Genomic DNA, 10,235 nt, shown 5'->3' with positions numbered 1-10,235 from the left:
AAAAGAAAAATACAGCATTTAAATGAAAATTTCCATTAGAAAGAAATTCTAGTTCATTTTAGTTAAATTCTTATTACTAACATTATATATATTATTAACATTATATATATATATATATATATAACAGTAATAATTAATATAATTCGTATTTTATAATAAGAGTCTTATCTTAAGAATTATACAAGTATTTTTAATGTTTAATTAAATTTATATTTTAGTTTCTATTATTTGATCAGTAATAGGTTATTGATAGCAAGATATAAAAGTAGAGAGAAAGATGATATGTGTCCCTATTTTATTTTTGATGTAATTAGTTTAGTTATATTCAAGTCAATGATATGTCAAATGATTATTGATATCAGAATAAAATAACAGCACTTTAAGAATTAACTTAGAGTAGAAGCTTAAATTACGAACTTCAACTAACGTTATATTTGACATTAAAAAATTTATTTAAAAAACTTTGATATATCTTGTAATAGATTAACATCAATTGTTAGTTATATTTAATATACTACTAATATAGTATTTGATATTGTAGATACGGCAGGGAAAGAAGCTTTGCAAGCGAAATCTAACGATAAAGGCAATATCGACAGGATTTCCACACGAACTTGGGCTCAATCCTGCGACTACGACCCAGAAAAATTGTTCACAAAGCTCTTTCACGATGACATCAAGTATCTGTTGAGCATGGACAATTTGTGGAAAAAGCGCCGATCTCCAACGCCATTAAAATGGAGGGAACTGCCAGATGGAGGTTTATAACTGTCCCTTCTCTCTCCTACACAAATACCTTCTTCCTAATTTTTTCAATGAAAATAATATATTATTTTTCTTGAAGTGGCTGGATGCAGCAAAGAGATCAATCAGCCTGGGCTGAAGGATCAGCAACGATGGAGCATTTCCAAGTGCGGCTCAATTTTTGCAGAATCAATTAAAACTTTGAACCAAATATTGAAGTCTTCTCAAGAAAAATCACCAGGCAATCATTTAGTTTGGGATAAAGATGACCAACATGCTATGGATTTCGTTGCTGCGTGTGCCAATATTCGTGCACACATCTTTGGAATTCCTCAGAAAAGCAGATTTGATATCAAATGTTAGTAACAGTTCTATTTAATCTATATCTTTCTTAAAATAGGTTCCTGAAATGGGTTACTGTTTATACTATCATAATCATTAATTCTGCAACTTTACAAAGTCAAAGTATATATAGAGTAAGATTTCGTTTTGATTTAGAATTGAACCCAGGAACCATGGAACGTCATTCAGCATCTCGTTCTTTCTCTTCAAAAAAAGTTACATATTATACAATAATAAAGCTATATTCAAAAACTAAATATGGTCAATAGGCTCGAATGAATAAATCTTAGTGAACAATTTACTGTAAAGAGCCAACACAGGTTATTAATGGATATTGATGTTTGTTACAATATTATTTCAATAATTTATATTATTATAACAAACATCAATATCCATTAATAACCTGTGTTGGCTTTTTACGGCAAATTGTTCACTAAGTTATATTCAAAGTTGTAAAGTCCAAATTAGTTATATACAATATACACACTGTAAGTAAAAAAATTTGAATTATTTTTTAAAAATTAACATTTTTGGGCTTAAATATTCAAATATTTATTATAATGTAATTTTTTTGAATAATTCTTTAAATTTAATAACAATTGTTGGATCTAAAAATTAATTTAATGTTATAAACATTGTAATAAAAAATATCAAAAATGTGTACTTTGAAAAAGTATTTCCAAATTTTTAACTTGGAATGTATATACGTCTCATTTTGAACATGAAATTTATTCGAGTTGCTTAATTACTAGTCATAAAATCTTTAATTCCAATCTATTCTTTTTATTCCTTAGCAATGGCTGGCAACATAATTCCAGCAATCGCTACCACCAATGCTATCATCGCGGGCATGGTGGTCCTCCATGCCTTCCGAGTTCTTGAGAACAATCTGCGAGCCTGCAGATCTGTCTATTTACGCTTGAAGATGAATCACCGCAATCAACTGCTGGTTCCAGAAAAGTCAGTGAATCCGCCTAATCCACAGTGTTATGTTTGCGCACCTACTCCACAGGCTACACTGGCAGTTGACACTTCCAGCATGACTATTAAAGAACTAGAGGAGCTGGTGCTCAAGAATAGACTCAACATGATCGCCCCTGATGTAATGATCGATGGGACTGGTGCAGTCGTCATTAGCAGCGAGGAAGGCGAAACGGAAGGCAATAACGACAAAAAATTGGAGGAGCTAGGAATCAAGAATGGAACGATTCTCAAGGTCGACGACTTCCAGCAGAATTATTCGTTGACCGTTTTTATAGTTTACCGGGAGAAACCTGGTCCAAAAGACGATAGTCCACAATTTTTAATATTGGCGGATAAGAACGCGCTTCAACCAAAGGAAAACGAAGAAGAGAAAACGGAGAAGTCTTCCAGCTCTAACGGACAAGTAAGCACGCGGAGAAATATTTCTCTTAATTACTTTGTTGTTTATTTATTTGCTAAAAAAAATATGTTTTTGCAGAACGTGATAGAAACATCGGAGGTAGCTAAGAAGCGCAAAAATAATACCGAAGCAGAAGTTGTAGCTAAGAAACGTAAGATAGAAGTTGATAATGGTGATAATAATGGCGATGATAGTGACGATATCTGCATTATCAGTAACGACGACATACCTCATGATAATTTGACCGAACCGAATAAATTAATGTTGAGGAAACGAAAGCTTTCCGATGATGGTGATTGCTTGATAGTATGTGATGATGATAACGATTAACTCTGAAAGTAACAAACGGAAAAAAGGAAATAAGATTCGTTGGAAAGAACGAAAGAACTAAAAACATTTGAAGTTCAATTTGAAACGAAAAATAAAGAGATAGGAAACAAAAAAGATTTTGAAAAGAATAAAAGACATACAATGAAACTGTAAGAAATAAAACAAATTGAATACAAAAGTTTGAGTTAATTTTAAATATAGCATAATTTATATGTGAAAGATTAAAAAAAATTTAAGTTTTTCCTATTAGTGACGTGCGTGTTAATAATAGTTAATTTGATTTTGTATATTGATGGAATATATACTCTGTAACGTATCATCATATTATCATTACTATTGTCATTATTTACTTGATTAATAAAGAAAAATAGATCGTTTTTTTTTATACTAAGATGTTTTCTCACTTAGTAACTGCAATCTAGAATTTGTATCTACTAAAACGAATTATACAGAGTAATTTAATTTTATAATTAATAACATAATTTTTAATAATTGTATGATTTTTCCTTCATTTATAAAACAATACCAAGATTTATTTTTAAAAATCAATCAGAATATATCCAGTTTACAAGAAAATTCAAAGAATACTGTTATTTATTGAAAAGATTATTTTTTAATTAAATATTGCTTTTTTTGCTTGATCAGTCAATTTTTTGCTTTTGCACAGTGTAAATAGTTGTCTAACTTATAGTTATACATTTCAAAATCGACTTTGTACCTTTTATATAGCCGCAAGACCATATCGGTGGTCACATTGCGAAAGTATTTGCATGCTACGTCAAAATTTGTGACTCCGGTATGAGTACGCTGTAGTCTGGGCAAGTAGATGTTATTTTTATTTAATTTGAGTTTTGTCAAAATGTAATTGATCTCCCCGAAAGTGTATTCGTCCAGTTTCAGGACGAAATTGTACCTCACATTGCAGACTGCACAGTGAGTATGATATTGGGCCCAGTGAACGTCATCGTGATCCACTGGTTGTTTCATCAACCATTCTAGAAATTCTCGGAAGCTGGGTACCACCTTCAGTCTGCAGAGAGACAGATTTTATACTACATTCTATATTACATGAATTAATTATAGAACATTAGAGATACAAGCATTTGTTGTGTACCTTCTGTCCGTCAAGAATATTCTTTGCAGAATGTTACCACCCGATATGTTGAAATGAAAGAGTTCCGACCTCGAGAGATGAAGAATTTGACGAGCGTAAAGCCAGGATTGCGCGGTGTACTTACTGTTGTCTTCGATGCGATCTCTATAAATTTTAAATTAATATTTATTCAATAATTAAGCAATAAGGGCCCTAAACGATCAAGTGTTAAAATAATTTTGTGTGAATTTATATACTACATGTATGTAATCTTTTTAAACAGAATGCCAAGAGATCCGGGTTTGTATCTCTCGACCAAGGTAATAATTTTTACAAAAAATTTATTTACAATTTTTGAGCCTATTAACATCTTTGCAATAAGATGCTTGATTGAGCATCAAATCATTAAATGTTTGTCAGTAGTTCAATTGGATTGCGTTTCAAGACCAAAAATAATTTCAGCGTGCGGTTTAAAATGTACTTACATGTAGTATATAAATTCACACAGAATTATTTTAGCACTTAAGATCCGTTTAGGGTCCTTATTTCCTAATTATTGTATAGTCATACATAACGATTTTATTCAAAATTTTATTAATATTTATTCGTTGAGATTCATCTTGGCATTATAAAACAATAAATTGACATAAATTGGAATTTTAAAATAATAAAATTTGTACTTCTCTCTTCAATTTGTGAAAATCGTATCAGTTATCAATTTGAAATGTTGCTTCAGGATATTTTTCATAACAAAATTAATTACCGGTATGATGAGATGAGCCGTTGAAATGGATGTCTGACTATAAGTAATTTAAAGATTGTATTGTTGCTAGCAAAACGCTGCAGATCTTCCAAATTTTCTGGCGATAGAAAGTCCACTTCTCTAGAAATGTATATCGAATCATTATACATATTAGTAATCTCGTCGTCATAATTGACATTTTGTACATTATTGGTTTATTATTTTCTTATAATATAAATTATGCCAAATATAAATAGAAATAAGCATATAGCCACAACGCAAAATGTCATTTGCAAAAATCCTATTTAAAAGAAAAGTAAACGTTTCGGTCAAGTTTTGATCATCCTTAGTACATAAAAAATCAATTATATAAAAAATGCGCAATATAAAACAATGATAATTGCTGGATGTTAACAATAAAAACATAACATCGGAAAATACAAACAGTAAAAACGCAAAAATTGGAAGTGCATGTTTTTAAGGTAAAAAATAAAATTTTTTTTTTAATTCTACCAATATGAGCCAATACAAGTTGTTTGTATGTATTAAAACTATTAAAATCTATGGTCCGTATTTAGACACGTTTTTATTAATAAAAGTGCGCTTTTATCTCTAAAATTCTAGTATGCGTAACGTAAACTATAGCATGTTAGAGCGCTAACAACATTATAAGCGCGTTCTGGATACGGGCCTAAATCTATACATGTTACACGTTTCAATCCTCGATTTGAGTCCTCATCAGTACAAAGAATTATGACTTAAATCAAATAAAAATCTTCAAATAAACTCCAAAACATAATAGTAAAACGATTTTTGTTTCTTAAAATCTGTTATGGATTTTTATTTCTACCAGAATTGAACTCGGAAGCTTCTGGCATGATAGATCGCAATGCACTGCTATAGTCTGGTCTACCATGCCACACTTGTGCTCAGAATAACATCTAATAATAAATATATTAAGAGAGAGTGTAAGTATTTAATTATAATTAATATTAGTTACTTGTAAAGATCATGATCGACTTGTCGATTGCTCATGTCAGAAAATAATTTGGTGAAACTGGTGGACGCAACCTTGCGAATCCAACAATATAACGACTTATGTTCGGCATTGTATAAAAAATGCCTTTTGACAAGAGGAGTCTTCAGCTTGTACTTCGCGCAGACGTTCGATATCTGTTGGAGTAGAGTCGCACTCTTCTGTTCAATTAAATTTTTTTAAATAATTATAATATATTTTAAAAAATTATTTTTATGTATAATGTGTAAAATTATTTGATAATCGAAAAAAAAAATGAAATAGAGAGAATGAAATATATTATGAAAAAAATTTTTTTAACTTTAAATTTGAATAACTTTTAAGATTCTCAAAAAACTTTTTTATTTTGATTAATAATGTTTATTATGCAAAAAGCGATTAAAATTATATTTTGAGTTCATATACTTCTAGTAATATAATTTCCAAATTCCTTGTATCTTCCTCGATAGTATAGTGGTTAGTATCCCCGCCTGTCACGCGGGAGACCGGGGTTCGATTCCCCGTCGGGGAGATTTTTTTTTATTTCTTATTATATAATTTATCTTAAAATCGACATATTTTTAGTTTTATCTTTCTCTTAGTTAAATACTTATTTAAATTATATATACCTGCATATCAATGGTTCCACCCTCTAATTCGTCTTTCCGCAATATGTTGATCTCCAAATCGACATTCTTAATTATCCTATCTGAAGTTGAAAAGTGAGTCGTTTGTGGCTGATGCTTGATCGTTACGCTTATCGTTTCTTTTATGTCGCAGCTTGTTCTCGTTTTAATTAGAATTATGCAAACAAGAAAGTATAACATTATACACAAACTATATTTGAAAAATTGCGCTTTAACAGACATAATGAATTAAATATCGCGAAGGAAGTTATAAACTTTAATGATACATTTTCATTTTGTAAAAATTTATTTTAACAAAATTTAAAATACCACTTGAATCCTTTCAAACTCTATAATAAAAGAATTTATGAAAGAGATTAGAATTAAATCTTTGATGTCAAAACAGCTGCGATACGTTGGAATCTTTCTGCACTTCTGTCTCCCAGAATTAGAAATACAAGTTGGAATATATCTGCTTGAAAATACCCGTTTTGTGTGGGCGTGTGATATCTCTTATCGCTTGCTGTTTTCCTGATTTCGTTTAGACGTTTTTTTCGAATTGTTTATTAAAAAAAAAGGTTTACAGTTTACATAGTAAGGCAACATAATGAAGTTTATAATTTTTATATGGTACGTTTTATATGTTATCTTTTAAAACTGTTGTTTAGAGAAACATACATTTTCCGTTTGTGTGAGATCGTTGTACGCTTATCAAGTTTCCACTTAGTCTAATCTCCGTTCTTATTTTAATCGAGCGTACTGTTCATCATTTTGTTCTTTCGTTCTAATCTGGAAACACGGTATAAATGTGTTTTAGTCACATCGATCTTTCTTGCGATTAACAATTATTTAATGATAATTTTAAGAAATAATTAGCATAACAACGTAACATTCAGAGAAGAAAAAACAAAGGCTGTTGTATTATATTATCTGCTATCGTAGTAACATCGTGTACAAAATTACGAGAATATTAAGAAAGCAGTAAAAAAAAATATTGCATTGAGGACAAGATATTGATCGCATCACAGTTGAAAAACGTTAAAAGAAATGTATTTTCAATGAAATTGTTTTCGGTGTAAAACACAGCATAGCAGCGCCTGATAAAGGCAAAAAGAATTCCTTAAGGTGCATTACATATGCGAGAGATGGAACGGTCGAACGTCTTGTCGCCTCTTCTTCATCGTCGTTTCTTTCCACTGTTCTCCAATCCCTGCTTTTTTAATTATTATTATCATTTCTCGTTTCTTCGCCCTAGGTTGACAGCGCCGTCACGTAGCAGACTTCCTATGAACCGCGCGCTTTCTTGAATATCTAACTTTCGGTCCCGCCGCACACCGCGGCGATCCTTCTCACAGAGTAAGATCCGGAATATATCTCGAGTTTTCTATAAAACAGGATTATACGTGTGTATAACACATGCTTTTCTATATGATACTTTTACGGCGGGTTGTTATAAAGGGCTGGTTTTGTTAGCAAAACGAGCGTCACGTACGATCTGAACTTTTTTTTCTTTCTTTGACGAACGTGTGTCGTACGATGTCACTGTTTTCATAGATAAAAGAATAGATGACAAAAAATGTGGTGAAGCATATTTTTGATCCAATAATATCTAACGAAGCGTGACGCGTAATAAAGTGGTCCCAGATATGTAAACGTGATATACACGAGCATGTAACGAGTCGGTACTTGCAAACGATCTGTTTGCTGTGCCTACTAATTCCTCTACAAATTTACACCCCGTCTCTCTGTATCGAGCTGGAAATCCTGCTGGCGTGCACATCTCCTCGTAAAAGATTGTATTCACATTTTCACGGACAACAGACGATACGTTCGTACACGTTATTATCCCCGCGATCAGAAACAAGACTATTGCGAAATTTTCATTAACTTTCATTCCTTCGAGAATAATTACATTTTGTGCCATCTGCGCCTCGACGATTCTCAGTCAATATCGCGATCATATATTATTTTCTACGTCTTTTATCATTAAATCTTTATAGTATCTCTTTTTTTTTCACTAATATAGCTTATCCTTCAAATAATTGCGAGAACAAAATATTCAACTCCTCTGCATAATATATATATAAATATTTAAATATATGTAAAAATATCAAATTGATATACTAAATTTAGTAATTGATCTAGATATTTTAGATTATATACATTATGTACATATATGATGACGTTAGTAAAAATTTTGTAAAAGTATATAAAATTTGCGTGCTTTGGAAATTAGAACCTTCAAGTTATACATCCTATACCTAATATAACTTCATCGAATCGGAAAAGACATCTGTTCCGAATTGGGATTCTATATTCAACTTCCAGCTGAGGCAATATTTGTTGCATTAAGTGTTTCTTTACAGTGTTTTAAGAGGCTAATCACATTATTATAAAATCGATCAATTTTATTGCGATGTTATTATTTCAACTACAATTTATAATTGCGGTTTAAGTCCAATAATAAGCGGAGCGTAGTTTACGTAAGTAACTAAAAAATGTACTTAGAATTTGTATATAAAATAGTACTAGACCATAGCATTGACCATATTGACCTTTTCCTTTCTTATTTGATTCTATACAGTTCTCCAAATCTATTGTAGACATGCAATCGAATTTCATTCTGTAAAAGTCAAATAATTGATTTCAATTTTATTCAGATTTAGGAGAGCTTTATTCATGGCTTGACAATGAACCACCTTGACCAGATAAGGATATTGTTTAAAATCCCTTGGTTATTGGGACTATGGTCTGATGGTGATCTGACAGTGGTCGCACTTTCAATCGCCGTTCATCACAATAATAACGTGCTCTAACGGTTTCGCGTCTGTAAAAATGCGTCTCGTTCGTTTCGCGTCCAACGGCCGCGGTGCACGCATTTGTCGCACACGTTGTACCGCAGTACCGGCCAGCAGCGGCACGCACAAGACTCTCTTTCGATACTCACTCCTTTTCAAGGTGAGTCTTCGGCCCATTCACACGCGCGCCGCGCCATCGCCGTTCTACGTGTGCGTGCGCGTACGTGCACACGTCACAAAAACCACAAATTAAGTCTCACACGCGAGCTCCTCACCGACACAATCGAGCACGAACGCGGGCTTTCAAAGCGACTCGGGCAAGGTACAGTCTCGCTGACAAGTGCGCCTTCCATTATAAGAAAAGTGCGCGAGGGAAGATATGGAAAACGCGAGAGAAGATTAGAATAAAAGGAAAATTATTTTGTAAAATTACAGCCGATTCATAAAATGGAAATCACAATTTGGAACTTCATTAAGTATATAAACACATGGAATATCACTGGAATAAAAGAAATCCAATTTTACTGAAGTTAAATTGAAAAGTGAATTGATCTTAATTTAATTCAATCTGTCCTTTTCAAAAGAATTATTTCGCACCAATATAGGGCGTATAAATTGTGTAGTGTTTGAAAAAAAATAATAAAAGGACACAATTGTCTCTTTATCATGTATATTTGTATTTATTTTTTTCTTTTTTTGATTGGCGAAATATTTTAATATTATTGCATTTCGTTTACGTGATTGTGAAAAATGTTGAACAGTCGGTAAATTGCAAATTTCAATACTCAATGATACAAAAACTTAATTAATTTGTTATTTTATAACAGCGTGAATGCATTTAGAATCGCGCTACAATTACGCGGTTTGATAATTAATGACAATTTAACGTCATCGATTAAAATTACTTTTATAGTAATGTTTATACGGTTGAACCCGCCGATTCCCAGAGTTCTTCACGAGAATCTGGAGAACTTAATTTCAATATTTCAATTAAATCTTTTTACTCAATCTATATATACAAATTTGATCTATATTTCTAACACACGCTATATATTAAATTATTTAGATTTTTAATAAATAGATATATTATAATTGATATTACACACATATTGTGTTTGTCACACATATATATATATATATATATATATATATATATATATA

The 10,235-nt window shown here is 31.5% G+C and overlaps 2 protein-coding genes and 1 non-coding gene across 3 annotated transcripts in view; 2 read left to right on the top strand and 1 right to left on the bottom strand.

Annotated features, from left to right (window-relative positions):
• The window catches only part of Uba2 (Ubiquitin-like activating enzyme 2), a 5,133-nt gene extending 2,226 nt beyond the window's left edge, over window positions 1-2,907 (top strand). The window contains exons 5-8 of the mRNA XM_018543900.1: window positions 542-760; window positions 845-1,102; window positions 1,881-2,473; window positions 2,549-2,907. Of these exons, the coding sequence (XP_018399402.1) occupies window positions 542-760; window positions 845-1,102; window positions 1,881-2,473; window positions 2,549-2,800 (1,322 nt within the window). The 3' untranslated portion in view covers window positions 2,801-2,907. The remainder of the gene's footprint in view (window positions 1-541; window positions 761-844; window positions 1,103-1,880; window positions 2,474-2,548) is intronic.
• Window positions 2,908-3,445: 538 nt separating this feature from the next.
• On the bottom strand, window positions 3,446-6,519 carry LOC108777110 (carbohydrate sulfotransferase 11). Its single transcript, XM_018543911.1, has 5 exons — window positions 6,280-6,519; window positions 5,636-5,832; window positions 4,657-4,776; window positions 3,915-4,058; window positions 3,446-3,830 (listed from the first exon to the last, which is right to left on the bottom strand). The coding sequence occupies exons 1-5, from the start codon at window positions 6,517-6,519 to the stop codon at window positions 3,446-3,448; spliced, it is 1,086 nt and encodes a 361-aa protein (XP_018399413.1).
• TRNAD-GUC (transfer RNA aspartic acid (anticodon GUC)) lies at window positions 6,111-6,182 on the top strand. Its single transcript has one exon. It is a non-coding gene; the product is annotated as a tRNA-Asp (tRNA).
• Window positions 6,520-10,235: the final 3,716 nt, after the last annotated feature.

Source organism: Cyphomyrmex costatus, unplaced genomic scaffold (genome assembly GCF_001594065.2).
Source record: "Cyphomyrmex costatus isolate MS0001 unplaced genomic scaffold, Ccosl1.0 scaffold408, whole genome shotgun sequence".
NCBI classification, from domain to species: Eukaryota; Metazoa; Arthropoda; class Insecta; order Hymenoptera; family Formicidae; genus Cyphomyrmex; species Cyphomyrmex costatus.
Note: the sequence above shows the minus strand (reverse complement) of the source record. Positions and strands in the feature narration are given on the sequence as shown.

Excerpts from the sequence above, each read along its gene's own strand:
- LOC108777110 (XM_018543911.1), bottom strand. The coding sequence starts at position 6,519 with ATGTCTGTTAAAGCGCAATTTTTCAAATATAGTTTGTGTATAATGTTA. Across the intron at positions 4,777-5,635 it reads GTCGATCATGATCTTTACAA|AGAAGTGGACTTTCTATCGC; the intron begins GTAACTAATATT and ends ATACATTTCTAG. Across the intron at positions 3,831-3,914 it reads ATATTCTTGACGGACAGAAG|ACTGAAGGTGGTACCCAGCT; the intron begins GTACACAACAAA and ends GTCTCTCTGCAG.